This window comes from Balaenoptera acutorostrata, chromosome 11 (genome assembly GCF_949987535.1).
Source record: "Balaenoptera acutorostrata chromosome 11, mBalAcu1.1, whole genome shotgun sequence".
Taxonomy (NCBI): domain Eukaryota; kingdom Metazoa; phylum Chordata; class Mammalia; order Artiodactyla; family Balaenopteridae; genus Balaenoptera; species Balaenoptera acutorostrata.
In genome coordinates this window covers 64,187,592-64,211,057 of record NC_080074.1, presented here as the reverse complement: position 1 = coordinate 64,211,057, position 23,466 = coordinate 64,187,592, and the positions used below count along the sequence as shown (strand labels likewise).

The 23,466-nt window shown below is 37.2% G+C and overlaps 1 protein-coding gene and 1 long non-coding RNA gene across 8 annotated transcripts in view; one reads left to right on the top strand and one right to left on the bottom strand.

Annotated features, from left to right (window-relative positions):
* LOC103013820 (uncharacterized) overlaps window positions 1-23,466 on the top strand; it is a 58,242-nt gene that overhangs the window by 9,071 nt on the left and 25,705 nt on the right. The window contains exon 3 of one of the 2 annotated variants that reach the window (XR_009009714.1): window positions 4,230-4,406. This is a non-coding gene — a long non-coding RNA (uncharacterized LOC103013820). Of the gene's footprint in view, window positions 1-4,229; window positions 4,535-23,466 lie in introns of those variants that run through there. The other variant, XR_450761.2, reaches the window with a different exon arrangement.
* Window positions 99-23,466, bottom strand: part of TFCP2 (transcription factor CP2) — a 51,753-nt gene continuing 28,385 nt past the window's right edge. For 4 of the 6 annotated variants that reach the window (XM_028165864.2, XM_057556586.1, XM_057556585.1 and 1 more), the window contains exons 3-16: window positions 17,210-17,361; window positions 16,588-16,664; window positions 15,575-15,680; window positions 13,069-13,175; window positions 11,885-12,037; window positions 11,047-11,157; window positions 9,690-9,778; window positions 7,738-7,786; window positions 7,238-7,331; window positions 6,287-6,377; window positions 4,240-4,364; window positions 3,662-3,804; window positions 1,963-2,014; window positions 99-1,556 (exon numbers count right to left, since the gene is read on the bottom strand). In XM_028165864.2, coding sequence (XP_028021665.2) covers window positions 1,519-1,556; window positions 1,963-2,014; window positions 3,662-3,804; window positions 4,240-4,364; window positions 6,287-6,377; window positions 7,238-7,331; window positions 7,738-7,786; window positions 9,690-9,778; window positions 11,047-11,157; window positions 11,885-12,037; window positions 13,069-13,175; window positions 15,575-15,680; window positions 16,588-16,664; window positions 17,210-17,361 — 1,387 coding nt within the window. In that variant the 3' untranslated portion in view covers window positions 99-1,518. The remainder of the gene's footprint in view (window positions 1,557-1,962; window positions 2,015-3,661; window positions 3,805-4,239; window positions 4,365-6,286; window positions 6,378-7,237; window positions 7,332-7,737; window positions 7,787-9,689; window positions 9,779-11,046; window positions 11,158-11,884; window positions 12,038-13,068; window positions 13,176-15,574; window positions 15,681-16,587; window positions 16,665-17,209; window positions 17,362-23,466) is intronic. The other 2 variants (XM_057556588.1, XM_057556590.1) reach the window with 2 other exon arrangements.

Genomic DNA, 23,466 nt, shown 5'->3' with positions numbered 1-23,466 from the left:
AATATGTCAAGTTGTCCAGGTCGATTTTAAACAAGTCATTTGACTTAATTTTCTAGTTTCAAAATTTTCAGTTTCTTTCAAACCAAAAGAAAACAGACCATGTTGAAGGTTGATTTTAATGAACGAAAATCTCTGTATAAAAACATTTAAACTTTATCAAATGCTTTAAAAATACACACACAGATCCAAATCCAATACAGAATCTTCTGAACATTATCATTTTTCACCTCAGCATAACATGTAGAGGGATTTCTGGATAAAACTTTACATGTGAAAAAAGACCCATAGTCTTACACATGCACACACACACAAGAGCACACAATCACAATCAGGAAGAACTAAAGTATATGGTAAGAATGCAAACAGGATGGGAATGAATTTCTTGTAAAGCTTATATAAAAGAACGCTACATGAGTAAAAGAACTTTCTATACCAAGAGAAGATGCAGAGAGGGGAAAGAGAAAGCAGAGGTTAGTCTAACTCAATAAATAGTTTGAGAAGGTCATTCAAGAACAATAAATTTGGGGAGTTACAGATAATCCCTAGTTTTCACCACCTCAAATTCTGTGAATCTGATAACTGATGATGCTTTGAAAGTGTCTATGTTTTCATTTTTTTGTAGGTCTTGATTTGTTCATCATTATTTAGGTGTGGTTTGTCCCTTTTGGTGTTAATTCCTCAGTTCTCGCTCAGTGTTATATCCAATTCACCAGAAGAGCCACAGTAAGAAACGGTGGCAAGCACAGAGGACTGCAAGGGTGGCAGTCACAGATGGCAGTTAATAAGAGCCAGACGGCCTGGGTTTGCATTTCAGTGTCACTAGCTGCTAGCTGCCTGTTACTCAGCAAGCTCCTCGGCCACTCTGTCTCCACTTCCTCATCTTCAATTAGGGATCATTATTACCTACTTCATATAGGGCTACTGAGAGGATTTAAACAAGATAATCCATTTAAAGAATTTATCACACTGCCTGACACAACTAAATGTGCAATAAATGTTACCTAAAATTACTATTAGTCATAGAATTACAGGGGAATCCAAAGAAGAATTTTCTTCTTTCTCCGTTATTTCTCTTTAATGAGGTTTTCAGGGGCAAAAAAAAGGTTGAGGATCTAGTCTTATGAATATAGATGTTTGCTTTTATGTTAGAAAAAAAAATTACATGGCTCCATATCACAAAATTTAACATCTTCCCATTAAACATCACACAATCCTCATCATCATCATGCCCTACGCACACCCTAAATGATGTGGAGTTTCTATTGATATTCAACAACGATAGGGTCCAGAAATTTTAAATAAGAAATAGTTGCAGAAATGCATGTTGGGCAGTAATCTGTGGGTGCCCTAAGAGCCTGGGCCAACACAGATGCCTGCGATTCTGCCTCCAAGGCCTGGACACAGTCAGATGGGTAAGGTTCCTGCAGCCCTTCAAAGCTCCATTTGCGACCCCCTTCAAGAGGGGAGTTCCCAATAGGTGAAAGCAGCAGCAGCCACTGAGGATGGAATGCCCCACACCTACTTCAGTATGATATGATAGCTATCATTGGTTTCTGCTGTAAAAAAAAAAGAAAAAAGAATAATCTTTAGTTACCTCTAAAACACAGCAGGAGAAAAATATATGTGGTAAGGTTCTTTAGAGAAAGAAAAAACAGAAGGACAAAGGGCAGTATACTTAATTATCACAGAATACTTGTAATAAATATGCATTATAAGAACAACATGCCTCCGTTCCATGCTTTGTCCATGGAAGGTGGAAGAAAATGGCAGGAAGTCATCAGTTACACTTTGTCTACTCTAATAATGGCAAGAAGCCAATTCATAAAAAGGAACAATCTCTAATAATGTCACTTTCTTTACCTCAAATATGGCAGTTAATACTTTCCCTCTCGCCTCAAAGAAGTACTATAAAAAACCCCTCAAAGTCCTTCGAGAAAGGCATTTGTCTTACTACTTCATTACCTTTCATTGTGTCCAGAATAAAACAGGCTTCTTCCTGAAAGTTCTGTATCATCTGAAAAAAGCAAGAAATTTTGCTGATTATTAAAACCTTGGTTTGCTATATTTATTTTGCCTGTGTGTTTTTTAATTATATTAGATAGAAGTGAAGAATAATCCTTTGTTTTGTTTTCTCTCCTATTTAGTTTTCAAAAGCTTTAAAAGCTAAGCATTCTAAAACAGCTTTCTTAAAATTCGAGTGTGCATTTTCCTGGGCTAACCCCAAGACTTTCCAAGGGGCACACAGATACAGCTAGGCCCATATGGGAGGAATTAAACTTCCATATCTGTTCTTTCCTAAAACCATCTGAGAACCTCTTCAGTTCTCCTTTCCCACTTCCCTTCTCAAACTCCCTTTTCCCATTTTATAAAATAAAGGCAAGAGTTTCACCCTCCTGAAATCCTATGAAGATGCACTGCCCTGGGGTATAAAAGCCTCCAGGATGCAAAAGTGTAATTGCAAATGGGAACTCAAATGACTGGGTAATAAAGTCTTATTTTCAATTCTTTCCTTTCACCAGAACTGAAGTGATCTAATCACAAATTGTCAAATGACAGATGATTCAAAATAATTTTTGATAATATCACCTAGCAATTTTTGGCACATAACTCAGAAGTTAAAAAAAAAAAATCCAGCAATGCTGTTACAGCAAACTCCATCCATTCCTGTCTATCAATTTATATGAAACAGATTCCACAGCACTTATATCTAGGGGAAAAAAAACAGGATGGAATTGATGCTGAACTCTATTTCATTCTAGCAATCAATAGGCAGTATTTATCTATCGATGAATTAATTGTCTGTGGGAGAGAGGGTAAGGAATCGAGTAATCCCATCCATCTCATTAACAGATGCACTTTTATTGTATTTTATTTTATTTATTTATTTATTTTTGGCCACACCATACGGCTTGCGGGATCTCAGTTCCCTGACCGGGGATTGAACCCCAGGCCCTGGCAGTGAAAGCTGAGGATCCTAACTACTAGGCTACCAGGGAACTCCCTAGATGCACTAATGCATTAATACATTTTTTCTTAATGTTTAATAATTACTTATCAAAACATATAATACATTTTTGTTATTTTAATCCATTGTATAATTATGGTGATAATTCTATTCAGAAGAGATATTTTTTACTTTTATTGAAGCAAATTTTTGTTTTAAAGAAATATGGTAGGATAATTAATAAAAGATATTCAAGCATAAAAGTAGGTTATGGTAAGATGAAATTCTGTGGGGGAAGTGAATGAAAATACGAGTTTAAGGAAGCAGAGAAATGATATAAAAATTCTGTTAAAAAAGTATATTCATGTATTTTTTTAAACAGATGACAGCATTAAATTACTCTTGTATTTAGGTTACATGGAATATAGCTAGAGTAGTGAAGTAATCATTTCATTTTTAAATGTCATATAATATGCCCAGAAATGACATCTTTTGCAACTATTTAAACTTAAAACAAAAAATTTTAAGTCAACTTAAAAATGTGCAAGGGGATACACAGTTTTAAAAAATCATTGTAGGAGGTAAGCAAACAAAAACATTTGAAAACCTCTTGTCTTAGAAAACAGAGCACTCTGCCCCAGCAGAATGGCTCCTGCTCGTGTCATATGCCCAGACAAATCATTGTCATCTGGTGATTCAGCTGTGCTGAAAATCTACCTCATCACTAATGAGCACGTGGATTCCTGTTGGCCCCTGCTTGTAGATCTGGCTGATCTGGCAAGGGGAAATGCTGAAAAGCTGAGCAATTTTTTCTGTCAGTTCAACAGCTGTCAGTTCTTCTAGGTAGATGGCATGGTAAACTGCAAAAAGGAGAAAGCAAAGGCAGTCAGTACAGAGTGTCTCTGGTCTTAAATGTAATCTGATCACTAGGAATGCCCACTTTTCTGAAGGACTCAGAGGCAGGCTGCCTGAATTGAAATCCCAGCTCAACCACTCGCTAGCTGTGTGACCTGGGGCAAGTTACTTAACATCCCTAAGCCTCATCTTCCTCATCGAAATGTTGGCAAGAGCAATAAAATGTACTGCAAAGAGGAAACACCAGTTGTAAAAATTAAAACATGTAAAAGTGCTGAGAATAGTGCCTGGCATATATTAGGAACTCAATAAATATCAGCAATTACCATTACTTCGAGCAAATGCTGAATCTGCTGTTTGATAAGTTCCCATCACACATGCTCATAAGCCATCTCTTCGTTTTTCCTCGTATCTGCCCTGGCCTGTCCAGAACGACCTACCGAAGAAAGTACCGTTTGAGTCTCCATCCTCGTGCTTCTGCTGCTGTTGCTGCTGCTGTTGCTGCTGCTCCCTCAGCTGCAAGGACTCCTGACAAACGTAAATGGTTAGCCTTGGGCGCACCATCCTAGGGAGGAAAAAACAAAAGCTGTTACTCAAATTCTTCACGGTGAGCACATTTTAAGGAAGAACTTGTGTGTCTACATCAATGCTATAGAGCAGGGATTGAAAACTGGCAGCCCTTGAGCCAATGCAGCTCATTTGCTCTGTTTTATTAGCTCCCCACTGGGTGGGTGGGTGGGTGGGGGTGTGTGTGTGTGTGTGTGTGTGTGTGTTTGTGTGTGTGTGTGTGTGTGTGTGTGTGTGTGTGTGTTTAACTGAATTCATTCAACAGAAGCCATCATATAAACCTCTGGTTCTCCTTGAAAAATCAGATTTGGTGATCCAAGGCCCTCATTCTTACAAAACACCCAATCAGCTGTTCTACTTGCGTGGTGCATGCATTCTTCAGTACAGCCCAGACTTGACTGTCACTCAGTTACATGTGGTCTCTGTAGTCATTTGAGTTTGTAACGTTTGACGTAAAGGTTAGAAAGATTCAAAATGTGTGAGCCACTGTTTTGTGGGTCAGTTCAAGACATACCTTCTATTGATACTTAAAAGTACCAATACGATAAACTAGAAAATCTTATTTCCCTCATTATCTTCTCCTAAGCATCTTTAGCCTTCTGTTCTTTCTTCTTAGACAACAATATTGAATTACCTCTTGCTCTGATCATCTTATTCCTTCCTATTTCTAAATGCTCTGTAGGTAATACTTTTTTTTTAATAAATTTATTTATTTTACTTATTTATTTTTGGCTGTGTTGGGTTTTCGCTGCTGCACGCGGGCTTTCTCTAGTTGCGGCGAGCATGGGCTACCCTTCGTTGCAGTATGCGGGTTTCTCATTGTGGTGGCTTCTCATTGCGGAGCATGGGCTCTAGACACGCGGGCTTCAGTAGTTGCGGCACGCGGCCTCAGGAGTTGTGGCTCACGGGCTCTAGAGCGCAGGCTCAGTAATTGTGGCACACGAGCTTAGTTGCTCCACGGCCTGTGGGATCTTCCCAGACCAGGGATCGAACCCATGTCCCCTGCATTGGCAGGCTGACTCTCAACCACTGCGCCACCAGGGAAGCCCCTCTGTTGGTAATACTTTTAAAAATGAAAGATCCATTCTTTTCCTCCCAGTCATCAACCCTTGAATTTCACCTCTTTCCTTAAAAGTTTCCAACTTGATTCAATTATCTCTTGTAATATACACAAACACAAATACTTCACAATCTGTTTCATTATTTAGTCACTGATTTGGTTCTATGGCACTGACCTGTATGTTTTTTCCATCAATATCACTACTTCCTATTTTAAACTGTAAATCCCAAACAGAGACTAGAAATTCCTCTGTATTACATGTAATATTTGTAAGCAGACACTTAAGCAATTCCTACCGAAACTTAGGAATAATCTCTTCTCTAGTAAAACTGAGTTCAGGACCTTTGCACCCACTGTTTCTTCTGCATAGAATGTTCTTCCCTCATGACTCCAAAGCTTCTGTCCTTCTCATAACTCAGTTTAAATGCCCCCTCCTCAGAGAGGTCTTTCCTGACTATATTCTGAGTACTCTGTAGGCCACAACCTTGTTTTTGTTTATTTGTTTGTTTTGTTTTCCTTCGAAATACTTATCACTATTCAAAATACTTATAGTTTATAATCTTTATCTCTCTCCCCATCAGAAAGCTCATCAATGTATCACCAAAGCCTAATGGCTCATAACAGGGACAATGGATATTTAATTGAATGAAAAAAACTAATGAAAAATGGAATATCATGAGGAATTCCTTGGATCAAGTACAGGAAAAGATACTTTTCATCTTTATTTGGCACATGGCTGGCATTCAAAAAGAATGTTTCGACAAGATGTATTTAGCTGTACAAAAAGTATTGTGAAGAGTCCCTGAATCCAAATCCATTTGATATCCAGCCCCACTGATATTTTAACACTAATTACATACCGGCCTTTTAATGCATTAAAAAGTCTGATTCCATCTGCAGGGCCACAGATTTGAATCACATCATCTCTAGTTAGTTTCAATAAATCTGCCCCTGGAATAAATATAAGAAAATGGGTGATAAAGGCAAAGATTCTCCTCGTTAATGACTTAAAATGGACTCTGTTACAAGGACACCTCATTACTAGTATGCTACAGTCATCATCTCTCGCGTGGCATATAAGGCCCTCCATGACCTGGCCCCTGCATCCTCTCCCACCTCCATTCCCACCCAATTAACTTATTCATTTAACCCGATGCTTTCATCACGCTGATCACGCCTAATGAGCAAGTTGTTCCTCCTGCCTGAAATATCCTTCCACTGTCTGACCAACAGGCTCTTCCTCAGCCCTCAAGATTTACCTCACGCATCACACATCACACATGTTCCCAAACTCCAGACCCTTACACTTATCTATTGCATCACAACTATTTGTTTACCTTTTTCAGGGTTTTATTTTGATTTGGGTTTTCTTTGATACTAGATGGTGACTGATCAGGAAATATGCCTTTATCCATTTGTGTATTCCTACCATACCTGGTACACAGAAGGTGCTAAATAAGAGTGGAATGTGCAAAGGAAACATAATATAGTGATATCAAGGGGAAAATTTCCGACTACCTGCAATGCTCCTTGACAAAATACTTTATGGATAATATATTTTAAAGTATTGTATAGAATAAATATTTTAAAATTAAAATGAGTTTAAACTAAGAGGTCTTTCTTTTTTGAGCATTTCACAGCACAGCTGCAGCTGGTGAGAAAGTCTGAAGGGTTCAATGAAATTCATTTAATCAGAAAAATGCATTAAGATCTCCCCCCTCTACACACAAAACAACACAGGGGTACCAGGAGGCCCTGGAATGTCAAGGAAATCCCATGCTGGGGAAAACAAAAGGACAAGCAAATTTAACCTGAGAAGTTTGTAAAAAGCCTTGTGAACGTGGAAAAACGGTTTCGATGCAACCACTGCTGGGCCTCCTGAGGTGTGGTTGTTGGCAAGAGGTTCTGAAAGAGGGAAAGCATTTTTTTTTGTAACTAAATAGACTCAACTTTAAAAAGGTAAACGTTACATCATTAGGTAACAACAGCCAAATACACCCACATTCAGACAGGCTGAGTTTGCTTGGAAGTTGTTTATACATCAGTCTTCTTTCTCTAACCATGCAAGATATCCATGGAATTCCATCCTTATCTTCCCCACTAGACTGAAAGTTCCTTAAATACAGCACAGTATCTGGTTCAGGCCAAAATTCAATAAATGTTTGCTTAGTGAATGAATGAATAATACTCCCTAAAAGTTGGGCATTTCTACTGAATCACAGTCACCAAAGTATTATTAGACATTAGACTATTAGACTATAATAACTGACATTTATATACTATAATAACTGACATTTAACTTTAGACTTACATCTGTGACTGGAGGGGGTGGCTCTGGCTGGTGATTTGGTGAACCATTTCTAAAGAAACATTTAAAATGAAAGGATGAGTTCATGACACATACTAGGGTTCATCGCCTCATTCTTCATCATCATAAGTCTTAAGCTAGAGATTTAAGGGAATCTGTGCTATCTCATAAAACATTCTTACTCTTGGATCCAATACTTCTATTATCTATTATTTTAGCATAAAGACTTTTGTGTGTTGGGGGGGTAGCAGCAGAAACTATGTCATTTTTTATTATTGAAGAAATTGAAAAAAATACCAAAATTCCAGTAAGTTGGGACTGATTAGATAAATTATGCCATAAACAATACTTAACATAAGCTTATTAAAATGTAAACTAAAAATATCAGAATATAAAAGTAATCAATATATTACTACTGTATGAAGTGTATAAATATACACACAAACAGATACAGGAAAAAATTAGAATAAAAAGTATACAATGCAATGTGATCACATACTTTTATAATAAAAAGCACTTAATAATTATTATTAAAATAGCTTCAAAAATTAGTGCTAATTTGTGATCCAAGGGTTATCTCCACAGCCTTGATCTTCCCCTATACTTCCTTTTGCTCTACAGATTGTCTCTCTTCCCTAATGATTACTTCTTTTATAGGAGAAAAATTTGAGCCTAATAATGAACTACATGACAAAGAGAAGAAAATTTTAAAACTCTTAAATTCTATATAATATTTTAAATTGCCTATAAGTAGACTGCATAATCCATAGGTTGGTAACAGATTTTTCTTTCAAAGAAGATCTTTTTCTTTTTTTTTTTTCTTTTGGCCTTAGCTGCAAAATTCAAATTCAGCAATCAAATTTAGTAATTAACTTATCTCAGGGTCCTAGTTATCTATTTTTTCTACAATTTCTACCTAGTTTTATTCTTAACTGTTACATTTTGAATATTTAAGCTACTTTTTTTTTTTTTTTTTTTTTTTGACCACACTGCATGGGCTGTGGGATTCTAGTTCCCGACCAGGGATTGAACCCGTGCCCCTGCAGTGGAAGCACAGAGTCCCAGCCACTGGACCACCAGAGACTTCCCTAAGCAACCTTAATTAAATACTTTCAGAAGTAGGATGAACATAGAGCCTAAATAAATTCAAAAACGAACATTACAACCAAACAATATACTCACACATTTCACAACCTAACTATTTCAAATTTCAATATGACCTATGTAGAATATGTGTTAAATGCTGGAACTATAAGACAACTTTCTTTAACTGGAGTAGGCATCTATACCAACTTTCAATTATCTCTGATGGTAAAACACAATAAGACTAAATGCATCCCATAGATAATTCCAAAACTTCATTTTAGCTCTCATCTTCACCTTCTTCCCCCAATTATCAAACATTCATAATAATTAGGTGTTGGGATCATTCTTAATAAGTAACCAAACAGATTTTACTGTTTGCACAACTGTGTTTCAATTCCCAACGACCACCCTGATCAGGAAGTGAAATAACCTCAAGAGAAGCAGTAAGAGGGAGAAGGGAAAAACCCAGAAAATTCAGTCCCTGAATCACTAAAAACTGACCATAAATGCTGGTTTCTAATGGGGGGGGGGGGGGGGGGGAAGGGAATTCCCTGGAGGTCCAGAGGTTAGGACTCTGTGCTCTCACTGCCGAGGGCCGTAAGGGCAATGAAAAACTAAAATCCCATAAGCCTTGCGGCATGGCCAAAAAAAAATGAAATAAAATAAAATAAATAAATAATAGGGGGGAAAAAAGGCTACATAAAACTCTTTCAGTCTCTTTTGAAGATAATCCAAACCTCAGTTAATATGTAAGTCCATCAAAGACTGACCAAATAGAAGGTCTTACTGATTTGGAAAGATTTTGTTTATGGAGACATAACGAAAGAATACATATTTAGGACAAACACAAGCCAATTTCCCAGACTTACCCTTCCCCAAGAGAAAAACTGCTATGGGAACTGTTGAAGCCAGGTGATGGGGAATTATTGACATATGTGATCTCGGGCCATGGAGAACACTAAAAATCAAAGGACAACTTAGACACAGAAAGTACATTTGACTCTTTCTGTGTCAAAATTCCACAAAGATGTACTATTGTTACTCAAATAGCACATCTTTTTTTTTTTTTTTAATTTTATTGGAGTATAGTTGATTTACAATGTTGTGTTAGTTTCAGGTATATAGCAAAGTGAATCAGTTATACATATACATATATCCACTCTTTTTACGATTCTTTTCCCATATAGGCCATTACAGAATATTGAGTAGAGTTCCCTGTGCTATACAGTAGGTCCTTATTAGTTATCTACTTTTTATACAGTAGTGTGTATATGTCAATCCCAGTCTCCCAATTTATCCCTCCCCCCGCTTACCCCCTGGTAACCATAAGTTTGTTTTCTACATTTGTAACTCTATTTCTGTTTTGTAGATAAGTTCATTTGTCGAATAGCACATCTTGATTAGTAAATCTTAATTCCTCAGAGGCCCTCACAACTAAGAGGACAAGTTAGTTTTGACCAGACTGGAAGTGACGTTTCTTTTTTTTTAAATTGAAATATAATTGACATAAACATTGTATTAGTTTTAGGTATACAACATAATGATATATGTATACAGTTGACCCTTGAACAACACAGGTATTAGGAGCGCCGTCTCCCCCTCCACAGTCAAAAATCCGGGTATGGGCTTCCCTGGTGGCGCAGTGGTTGAGAGTCTGCCTGCTAATGCAGGGGACGCGGGTTCGAGCCCTGGTCTGGGAAGATCCCACATGCCGCGGAGCGGCTGGGCCCGTGAGCCACAGCTGCTGAGCCTGCGCGTCTGGAGCCTGTGCCCCGCAACGGGAGGGGCCGCGATAGTGAAAGGCCCGCGCACCGCGATGAAGAGCGGTCCCCGCACCGCAATGAAGAGTGGCCCCCGCTTGCCGCAACTGGAGAAAGCCCTCGCACGAACCGAAGACCCAACACAGCCAAAAATAAATAAATAAATAAATAAAGTAGGGAAAAAAAAAAATTATAAAAAAAAAAAAAAAAAAAAAAAAAAAAAAAAATCCGGGTATAACTAGACAGTCAGCCCTTTGTATCTGCATCCTTGGATTCAACGAACTGCAAACCATGTAGTATTGTAGTACATATTTAGTGGGAAAAAAAAAAAATCTATGTATAAATGAACCCATGCAGTTCAAACCTGTGTTGTTCAAGGGTCAACTGTATATTGCAAAATAATTGTATTTTTCTTTTAAGAGTAAAAAGTACTGATTGAAATTGTCACCAAAAGAAATCCTTTTACCTCTGTGAGTATAGTTGTCTCATAGGAAGGTTGATATTTCTCCTTCTCATGAGGCGTTCGTTTCTCCATTTTCTCCCTATCTGTTTTTTGTTTTCTGTCTGCACCTTTGGGCTAAAATGAGAAATATTTTGTTTCAAACTCACGTACTCACCCTTCGACTCAACAATATTACTTCTACGAACTTAAAATAGTCACATGTGAAACAAAAAGGTATGTACAATGAGGTAAAGACAAGAGCCATCATTACATCTAAGTCTGAAAATAGGATATTTAAATGTGTGATGGAGTTGAAAAAGAATAAGAGATCTATAGCTACAGACACGGAAAAATCTCTAAAGCACATAGTTAATTGAAAAAAGCAAGCTTCAAAACAATTCATATAATACAATCCCATTTATGTTTCAAAGAAAAGAAAATATGTGTATATCTAGGTACCTGTGTATGTAAGAGCACAGAAGGGAACTAGAAAGATACATATGAAATTATTGACAGTGGTCACCTCTGGGGAGAGGTTGGGGAGTCAGGGTAAGAGTGGTAAAGGGGGACTTCAGGGTCATGCTCTGAATACTGCTGTATTAATGAATCTTTCGCAATGAGAAGATATTTATCCATATGATATCCATATGATCCCTTTTCCAAGTTCCCCTTCTCCCACGACCATCCGTATTTAAATTTCTTTACTGGGCATATCAGTAATTATTTCAATAACTCTAATTTAGGCTGAGCTTTCATAGTTTTTTTGAAAAAGGGACAAGTGGACTTTCTCACTTGGTGACTAATGTTGCAAATGAAAGATGAGAGAGAAAGTTCCAAGGGCCAGCACAGCGCCCAGGAGTACCTTGAAGACTTTGATCTGGCAGCTGGCTGAGTGTAAGTGCTCAGTATATTCCCCGTTCTCATTCTCCTTGAAGGTATCGATTTGTACTCGAAATGGCACTCCCTTCTCTCCACCATGTTTCCTCATAGTGAACTCTGTGCTAATACAATGCACCTGAAAAGAATACAACATCCAGCCAGGTTTCAGTACTGTTAGCTAGCCAAACCAGTCAGCAACATTTTTGGGGCAACTACTAACAGCAAAACCTTTAAACACCTACAAAAAAACTTTTACTCTCTTTTTGGTCATGAAGAATTTACACTCTCATGAGGAAATGAGGAAAACTTAAATGATTTACAAATGCAAACACAGTAAATGGACAGATCTAATGTTAACAAAAAGCTACTGTGAGGAATTCATTAATTGTTTCAGAAAAGACAGAGTTAACATAAAAGAGAAATGGTTTCTGTTAGTAAAACTTGCCTGAACTTTAAGGTAGGTTTTAGAAATCACAGGCACCATCCATGCTGGGAAAACAGTAAATATGAAAGCTCACAAGCAATAGGAAGAAAAAGGTTTGCTAGGCTACCGCATAAAGTCCAAGATCTTGGTAATCTTAATAGTGGAATCTTGGTTGACCAAATACTAGCTTGGGTAAGTTATTTTCTCTAAGCCTCAAGGACTGTTCTTACAACACAGGATTATTTTTGAAAGTCTTGAATAAAATCATGTATAAAAAGTATTTACTTAACACAATGACTACCTGATGAGAAGTGCTCAAACTATTGGCTATCATACAAATAAACTCTAACAAATAAGACTTTTCAAGCAATCTACCCAAAGGACATAATCAGATATGCAAATCAAATTCTAAGTATAAAGATATTCAAAATAACTTCTTGGATAATAGTGAAAAATTAGAACATTCTCAATGCTAAATAATTGTTAGGTAAGTACATCCAAAGAAGAAAATATTATGCAACCATTAGCAAGTATTTTTGAGAGAAACAAATAAATAAATTGGGGAAATTAGAAGAGCAATTCAGAAACTCCTCATTGCTTTCAGGCACATGTTGAGTAAGTCTGCACTTGTTCAGAGATTCAACCCTGTAAAGATTTCAAATTCAACATGTTTTATCCTTTAAGAACCAAACTGGTAATAAGAGATCCTCTTCAAAACTGGAGCCCTATCTGCAGTGTCTTACCTGAATAAACACAGATGTCCTCTTTGCAGGGTCCCACAGGAACTCCACTGTATTTAGTTGGTTTGGATTAGCCCTAGGATCGATTATACCCACAGACATTGGGATATCTGAGAAACAAATGGTTATCATTGAACAATTCTGAGTGCTACTGGGTTTAAATAAGAAAGCACCGATTCTTATATTATTGGTCCCTAGTTACCAAGATTTTTGTGTATCATACCTTAAACCTTTTTTTGCCAATAAAAAGAGTTTGATTAGACCTAAAATTGACCTAAATACTTTCCTTTTGAGTATCTTTTTTCCATTTTAAAATGTTTTTACAATAAGACAATTTAAAAGTAGTTTCCTTTTAGTTTGCCAAAATTCTATTTAAAGATAGATTTAGTCTACACACTGGCTCTAGTGTCATGAAAAATTTAATTTACAATCTGCTTCACTTACAGTTTTAAGGTTAGTATTACTGCTAGAAGTAAACTAAGAGGATTGTTATAGAAGGATAAAGCAGTGTCTGAATAAAGGCAGAAAGTGTTGTATCACAAATATAAGTGGGGAAAATTTAACGTAACAATTGATGCTGATGAAGTCATCAAAGAATCCTATAACAGAGTGACACATCTTATTCTCAGGAGGGAAGAAAAATGAATGGGCTTTAGAACTTTGCTTTCCATTCCATATGGCATATATTTAAATATCATTCCCTGGGCTTCCCTGGTGGCGCAGTGATTGAGAATCTGCCTGCCAATGCAGGGAACACGGGTTCGAGCCCTGGTCTGGGAAGATCCCACATGCCACGGAGCAACTGGGCCCGTGAGCCACAGTTACTGAGCCTGCGCGTCTGGACCCTGTGCTCCGCAACAAGAGAGACCGCGGTAGTGAGAGGCCCGTGCACCGTGATGAAGAGTGGCCCCCGCTTGCCACAACTAGAGAAAGCCCTTGCACAGAAACGAAGACCCAACACAGCCATAAATAAAATTAAAAAAAAAAAAAAATCATTCCCTGACTTCTATTAATATTCAAACTGGGGGATAAGGCCAGGCTGATATTTATTATCATAACTATGCTATAAGTTTTCTACTGTTTTAGTATCAATGATTCAAACAAGAAAGCATTTAAGTGAGTCCCACTCCACAGCATTAGCTGTGTTGGATTTATCCTAAAGCCAGTTTATCAAATGGATATCAAGATATCTGTAGGAGAACCAGTGTTTTCTCAGATAAAAATAGTAGTACTTAGATTTGTTTAACAACTATGCTTACCAATAGGAGATAACAACCAGTAAGAGATCAAAGACACAGATGCCAGTATTAAAAGTATATTCATGAAGAGAGGCTGCATGTGTGTTTGTAAAGATCCTTCCCTTTATGATTTAAGAAAAACAAATTCTTTTTTGTTTTATTCATTAGTTTGTTGTATTTTTAGATTCCACATATAAGTGATATCATACAGCATTTGTCTTTCCCTATCTGACTTATTTCACTTAGCATAATGACCTCCAAGTCCATCCATGTTGCTGCAAATGGTAAAATTTCGTAATTTCGTTCTTTTTTATGGCTAATATTCCATTATGTGTATATGTGTGTATAAATATATATATGTATGTGTGTGTGTGTGTATATATATATATATATATCTCACATCTTTTTTATCCATTTATCTCTTGATGGACACTTAGGTTGCTTCCATATGTTGGCAATTGTAAATAACGCTGCTATGAACATTGGGGTGCACGTATCTTTTTGAATTGTTTTTGTTTCTTTTGGATATATACCCAGGAGTGGAATTGCTGGGTCATATGGTAGTTCTATTTTTAGTTTTTTGAGAAGCCTCCGTACTGTTTTCCACAGTGGCTGCACCAACTTACACTCCCACAACAGTGCACAAGGTCCCCAAAAAGAAGGAAATTGTGGCACATGCTACTATATGTATGAATCTTGCGATTAGGGTAACTGAAATAACCCAATCACAAAAAAGACAAATACTGAACGATTTCACTTATCTGAGGCACCTACAGTAGTCACATTCATACAGACAAAAAGTAGAATGGCGGTTACCAGGGACTGGGGAGAGGACGGAATGGGAAGTTATTGTTTCATGGGTACAGAGTTTCAGTTTTGCAAGATGAAAAAAGTTCTAGAGACGGATGGTAGTGATGGTTGCACAACAATGTGAATGTACTTAATGCAACTGAAATGTACACTTAAAAATGGTTAAAATGGTAAATTTTATGTTATGTATATTTTACCACAACTAAATTTAAAAAACAAAAACAAAAAATCACCCTCAAGTTATGGATGCAATTGTTACAGAACTGAAGTGTCTACACTTTCAACTTCAGTTTTGGAATCATTATACCAGTAATTTCTTATGCTTAATCAATAACCACTTCTAAGTTCATGGTAATTGAGCCCCTGGAGCATTTTGAATCAAAGTAAACATCAAGGAAAGAAAACCAATTCTTGGACCATAGCTATAGGCGTTTCCTGGGCAATAGATTCTCTTAACTTACCTATGTCAAGAATTCTATCTCCAGGTCGGTTCCACCTCCAGCCCTCCAGCTGCTGATGTTCAGTGTACTGTAGCCGTCTGTCATGGAACACGACACGGAATATACTCTAAAAGGAAGCAACAAAATCAAATGATAACAGGATCCCTTAAAAATCAGTGCTGACAAAGGAAAACTAGCAGGAGTCACCCCCAGTTTGTTTCCAGACACAACTTAAAATTATTTTTCTTGAGACCTGTTTTACTCTAAAACCCATACCATACTGTATTTCAAGGCAAACTTTATAATTGCTCAAATATAATCTATATTATAGTTAACTAGTACCATATTTAAAACTTGGCTTAAACATCAGCCCTGATTGGTAACTAGGCATAAAGGACTCCACTGGAAGCATTTCTACATGCCTCTACTGTTTACCGTGTAATATCTGGCTCAGCTCTTCAGATACATATGAAAATCTCACCAAGTCCCCTGCTTGCTAACCCACCATACAACCTGTAAACATTGAGGGTAGGTAGGGGCTGTTTCCATCAACTTTCCTTTTGTGGAAGTGCCTATTAATATCCCTCTCATCATCTTCTACAGCAGCTGACCAAACTCCTCTGTCTCAATTATACTGTGAATTCATTACTGTCAGTCCAGACTAAGAAAACTGCTATTCATCAACAGTAGCTTCTGGTTTCTTTGCTACTAGACCAAGTACCCAAAGAGACACTGGAACTTCTCTAAAGATCTCAAGGAGGTTACTTTATTCCACCCAAAAAGAACTTCAATGAGCCATGAGACTCTCCTGACATGGAGTGCTAAGCTTTCTGTTTCTGCAGCTCTGAAAAATCCATGTGAATAAGTGGGCTCACTCTGACCCCAAAGAAGTAACACAACAGTTTACAACTCTGCTAGCAAACTGTAGCAGGTAAGAGATACCACCAAGCCCTTTCTGAAAGAAAAAATATTAATCCAAAAAGGGTCACTAAAAGGATATTATGGAGAGGAATGATTTACTTATTTTCTTTTACCTTCACCAACTTGCCATTAATTTCTGGAAGTTCTCCAAGTTTCCTATTGTCTAGCATTCGGATTTCATAAGACTGGCCTAGAACAAAAAGTAACTACATATTATATTCATCATAAATTAACTTCCCAAGATTCAGAAAGAATGAAATTCAGTTGGTTGAATATACAAGAGTATATAACATTATTAGTATTAGTAACAACCATAATCCTTTACTTTATGCTAGGCACAGTGCTAAGTGTTTTCATAAATTATACCATTTAATTGATACAATTCTCTAAGGTATTATCGATTCCAGTTTCACATATAAGGAAACTGAAACATAGAATTTAATCAACTTATCCAAGGCCACACAAATGGTAAAAAATAGAGCTGGATACAGTAATACTTCTCAGACAGTGACCAGTGGGGATGTCCAGGGAACATGGATTAGAAAGAGGGAGACTGGAACTAAAAATGGACAAGTAGACAAAAGAAACCAGTAATATATATCAAATATGACACTGAGGCTTTGACTTTAACAGGTCACACTAGAAAGATGTACTTTTTATATATAAGTGTACCTAATTAAATATCATGAATCCAGCAGGTCTGCAATAATACTAATGAATAACACCACATCTAACCTTGATTGAGATATGTCAGGGTTTCATCATGGAGTTTCACTGCTGGAGAGGTGGCAGCACAAAGCACGTATTGAAAAGGGAGGATTTTATTCTCATTATCTGGAGGCAAACTTGACTCTTCTTGCTTAAAAATGGGCAATGCTAGGACATCACTGAAATAAAACAAACAAATGACTTACTTTAACATCTGACAATGGTGTAAGAGCCGATTTATTACTGAAACCATTTAACTGCAATTTGCTTTGGAAAACCATAAACATTACACACCTTGGAGAAGTTTCTTCCTAACCATTCAGTTCAGATTACCTGCTGTAATATCCCTCTGACCACAACAATGTGGGCAATGACAGACATTCACTACTAAAACCACTTAAGTGTCCAAAGAGAGCGTTTCTGGGAATCATAGACAGGACCTCCTAAAAGGGCTCTGAAAATTGTATGCAGAGTTCCCAAATGTCAATTTAGGACACTCAGTAATGTATTTGTTCCCAGAAAGGTACCAACTGCAGAATCTTTATAACCACATCAGCTCATCTACTCTAAGGATTAAAACAATAACCAAAATTCCAAGAAACCACATGAAAAGCACAAATCAATGACTGGTATATTACATTTCAAGGTCAGTTTGCATTCTGTGGAATACAACTAATATTGATATATCCCTACCAGCTATCTCCTCCAAGAAAAAGCTTCTTATACCTCTCAGTTTATCTAAACTTGCAAACCAAAGAGACACATCCAATGAATTCTAATATGTTGCTCATTCTTATGTGCTAAAGAGTACTGGACCAAGTTTGAAATCCTAGCTTTCAGTCTCTAGAACCTTTGGGCAAATCTTGGGCAAGCTCTCGAGTCTTCATTCCTTCATCTATAAAATGGGAACCACATTTGCTGCAAAGAGTAAATATATGAGAAAATATTTCGGAAACAATAAGGGGCTAAAATGGATGGAAAAGATTAGAAATAATTTTCCCTCAGGGAGAGATATACCATGTTCTTGGATTGAAGAATCAACATTATGAAAATGACTATACTACCCAAAGCAATCTACAGATTCAATGCAATCCCTATCAAACTACCAATGGCATTTTTCACAGAACTAGAACAAAAAATTTCACAATTTGTATAGAAACACAAAAGACCCCGAATAGCCAAAGCAATCTTGAGAAAGAAAAACAGAGCTGGAGGAATCAGGCTCCCTGACTTCAGACTATACTACAAAGCTACAGTAATCAAGACAGTATGGTACTGGCACAAAAACAGAAATATAGATCAATGGAACAGGATAGAAAGCCCAGAGATAAACCCACACACATATGGTCACCTTATTTTTGATAAAGGAGGCAAGAATATACAGTGGAGAAAAGACAGCCTCTTCAGTAAGTGGTGCTGGGAAAACTGGACACCTACATGTAAAAGAATGAAATTAGAACACTACCTAACACAATACACAAAAATAAACTCAAAATGGATTAAAGGCCTAAATGTAAGGCCAGACACTATCAAACTCTTAGAGGAAAACATAGGCAGAACACTCTATGACATAAATCACAGCAAGATCCTTTTTGACCCACCTTCTAGAGAAATAGAAATAAAAACAAAAACAAACAAATGGGACCTAACGAAACTTAAAAGCTTTTGCACAGCAAAGGAAACCATAAACAAGACGAAAAGACAACCCTTAGAATGGGAGAAAATATTTGCAAATGAAGCAACTGACAAAGGATTAATCTCCAAAATTTACAAGCAGCTCATGTAGCTCAATATCAAAAAAAACAAACAACCCAATCCAAAAATGGACAGAAGACATGAATAGACATTTCTCCAAAGAAGATATACAGATGGCCAATAAACACATGAAAGAATGCTCAACATCACTAATCATTAGAGAAATGCAAATCAAAACTACAATGAGGTATCACCTCACACCGGTCAGAATGGCCATCATCAAAAAATCTACAAACAATAAATGCTGGAGAGGGTGTGGAGAAAAGGGAACCCTCTTGCACTGTTGGTGGGAAGGTAAACTGATACAGCCTCTACGGAGAACAGTATGGAGGTTCCTTTAAAAACTAAAAATAGAACTACCATACGACCCAGCAATCCCACTACTGGGCATATACCCAGAGAAAACCATAATTCAAAAAGAGTCATGTACCACAATGTTCATTGCAGCTCTATTTACAATGGCCAGGACATGGAAGCAACCTAAGTGTCCATCGACAGATGAATGGATAAAGAAGATGTAGCACATATATACAATGGAATATTACTCAGCCATAAAAAGAAACGAAATTGAGATTTGTAGTGAGGTGGATGGAACTAGAGTCTGTCATACAGAGTTAAGTGAGTCAGAAAGAGAAAAACAAATACCATATGTTAACACATATATATGGAATCTTAAAAAAAAAAAAAAAAAAAGGTTATGAAGAACCTAGGGGCAGGACAGGAATAAAGATGCAGACGTACAGAATGGACTTGAGGACACGGGGAGAGGGAAGGGTAAGCTGGAATGAAGTGAGAGAGTGGCATGGACTTATATATACTACCAAATGTAAAATAGATAGCTAGTGGGAAGCAGCTGCATAGCACAGGGAGATCAGCTCGGTGCTTTGTGACCACCTAGAGGGGTGGGATAGGGAGGGTGGAGGGAGACGCAAGAGGGAGGAGATATGGGGATATATGTATATGTATAGTTGATTCACTTTGTTATACAGGAGAAACTAACACACCATTGTAAAGCAATTATACTCCAATAAAGATGTTAAAAAAAATTTTTTTTTCCCCTAAGAAGTCCTAGCCATGGCTAGTAAGAAAGAATATTCTGGGCCCTGGAGACCAACTGTTGTGATCACCATTCAGTCCAGATCAAACCTTAAAAGGATCTTAAGAGCTGTACCAAATTAAAGAGTATTTCAAATTATCTCAAGACATGCCACGAAATTCTCAAAATAAAATGTATTTTAATTAAAAAAATATGTACATATACTCACTAGAACAGTTAAAATGAAAAAGAATGACAACCCAAATGTTGGCAAGGATGTAGAGCAACTAGGACTCTCATACTTTGCCAGTAGGAATGTAAAATGATACAACCACTTTAGAAAAAGGTTAGGCAATCTCTTACAAGAGTAAACATGCATCTGCCCCTTGATCCAGCAATTCTACTAATATGTATTTATCTAAGAGAAATGAAAATATAAGACCAACCACAGACTTATACATGAATGTCCATAGCATAAAAGCAAAAACTGGAAAGAATCCAAATGTTCATAATTAAGAAAATGGATTACAAACTGTGGTATACTCATACAATGGAGTACTACTCAGCAAAACAAGGAATGCAACAAAATGGATGAATATCACAGACATGATACTGAACAAAAGAAGCCAGAAAAAAAGAATATATCACGCATGATCCCATTTATATGAAGTTCTAAAACAGGCAAAATTAAGGAGAACAGTGGCTTGCTAGCAGGGCGGGGATTGACTTGGAAGGCATACAGGGAACTTCCTGGGGAGATAAAAGTGTTCTATATTATGTTTAGGTGTGTGGGTCACATGGTCGTAACTGTACAGCTGAAATCTGTGCATTTCAATCCATATAAATTTTACCTAAAAGAAAAAAATTATTGACTGGAGGATGGGAAATGGTATAAATGGTAAAAGAGTAGTAACGTTGTAATTTTTAAAGCTGGGGGATAGATACAAGAGGGTTCATTACACTATTTTGTTTATATACGTTTGAAATTTTCTATAATGAAGTCTTTTTTTTAAATAGAAAAAATATGTATAGGCCACAGTGCACTTCCAGGTATAAAAGAAAGGCAACAGATACATAACATAAAAAAAAAAACTGAGATTCTAAAGGGTTAGAGGTCAGGGATCCAGTGATTCTTGTCAACATTCCCCACATTCAAAATGAAATACACTCAAACCTTTACCTGTAATTTAAATATTATGCTTATACCGTAAAACAAAGAGATCAAAATCAATTTTACTATCCACAGATGGAAAGGCATTCCTTATATGCACCTACATCCCTCAGCGGTCTACATTATCCCCAAACATTAGATTATAAGGTTATTACATTCAGGCAAAAACAACAATTGATAGAAAAGTGACTGCAATCATATGAATCATATATATAACATTATAAATTCTTATTGGAATATAAAACAAGCAGCAAATGTTCTGATTATTGACCTAAGAATACACATAGGTACAATAAAAATTTAATGGCATGAATGTTAAAAAAAAGAAAAAGGGAGGGTTAGAAAAGAAATTTCTTTCTGCTGATGTCTAAATAGCAAAGACATGTTATGAGTTGAATCCAGTCAGCAGAGATACAAACCGGTGTTTATGAAACACAGGTTTCTTGTTGCTAAAAAGTATTTCAAAGGCAAGAAAAACAAAGGGTGCTTCCCTCTTCCTTAGGCCTGAAGGTGTGTGCTTTGCTTATACGGGTGGGGTTAAGAGTGGAGAAGGTGGGGAATCCTTCTTTCTGTCCATATTAATTTGTCAGGCAAAACATACTATTGTTCCCTTGAGGTTATACAAAACTGTAGAAGCACTGGGGTTTCTAAAAAAGTACTCTGGTCCCAGTTCTTCCTCTTCTCAAAATCAGGAAGCTACCACTGCTCCCACAGCAAACAGTATAGAAAATAAAGCAAAACACTACAAAATTAAGAAACATGAGGTTAGTCTTTGGAGACTTTGTTGCCTTATCATCCTCAAATGCATCATATCTGATAATTCCTTGAAAGATTAGTGGCTATTACCAGGAATCAAGGCAAACTGGATTTTGCAACATAGCAACAGCTGAAACATTATGAACTGTAGGGGTTTTTTTTCTTCTCAAGTATCAGTGCCTAGTAAGGTTAATATATAACAACAGTTCCTAGTCTTCTCAATATAATGTGGCATTACACCTAACCCCTTATGACTAAGCAAAGGACTGTCATTTGAGGCCAGAATTCTAAAATTGATTCTAAAAGTTACCACTAAAATTAACTCAAAACAGCACAGCCAACCCAAATACACAAAACTGTATTATCTCATGAGAGATTTTAAAATCTAAAATGCTCAAATATATTTGAATTACTCATGTTCCCACCACACTGTGTTGCTTTCACTCTGCTGCGGGAGCTTGCGGGAGCAAGAATACCACTCAGTTCCACATTCCTAGAGGTGGAGGCTAAAGGTCACTGGCAAACCCAGCTCTAGGCCCCTGTTTACACCAAAACAATAACAAACAAATTCAGCGAGAAACAATTCTAGAAATACAGAAGGCTGCTCCTTCTCAGACATAAATTGAGTACAGATTTGGAAAACCAACTCTAGTGGACTCTAAGTAGTTGCTACCAATGTATAATTTAGCATTTTATTATATTCTTTGATTGCCTCGTATACTTAATTCATTCCAATGAAACATGAGCTATTTAAAGGGAATAACTTCTCTTTTGTGTGCTTAGTAAATACTTGCTGACATGATTTATATTTTTGTTTCTCCAGAATATTCAGCCCTAATACATTTTTTAAAAATAAATTTATTTATTTATTTATTTTTGGCTCTGTTGGGTCTTCGTTGCTGTGCGTGGGCTTTTCTCTAGTTGCTGTGAGCGGGGGCTGCTCTTTGTTGCGTGCGTGGGCTTCTCATTGCAGTGGCTTCTCTTGTTGAGGAGCATGGGCTCTAGGCACACAGGCTCAGTAGTTGTGGCGCACAGGCTTAGTTGCTCCACGGCATGTGGGATCTTCCCGGACCAGGGCTCAAAACCGTGTCCCCTGCATTGGCAGGTGGATTCCCAACCACTGCGCCACCAGGGAAGTCCAGCCCTAATACATTTTGATTATTTTCGAATTTTCAACATCTCACAGTATCTCTGATCAAATATAAGGATATAGAAATCTTACCTGTTAAAGATAAGTTAAGTATATGTTAAAAATGTGCACTGCTAAGTAGAAATCCACACCTGAGAGTAGAGGCCTAGCAGAAAGCATTTGAGTGGAAGTAATTGAGGAACAGAAACAATATCAGGTATGATCTTTCCTGTACGTAACTGGGATTCCATGAAGAGCTGCTTCATGGTCCTCTGAGGTATAAGTTACCCTGTGACATAAGACAGCCTCTTACTGGTCTCTACTAATGCACAGCTATGGTTTAACCTTCTCCCCCAGGCCTACCATCTCTTGAAACCCTCTTCTAGAGAGCCTGGAGCAAAGAGAGGGTGAGGTTTGATGAACTTTACCTTGAGTAA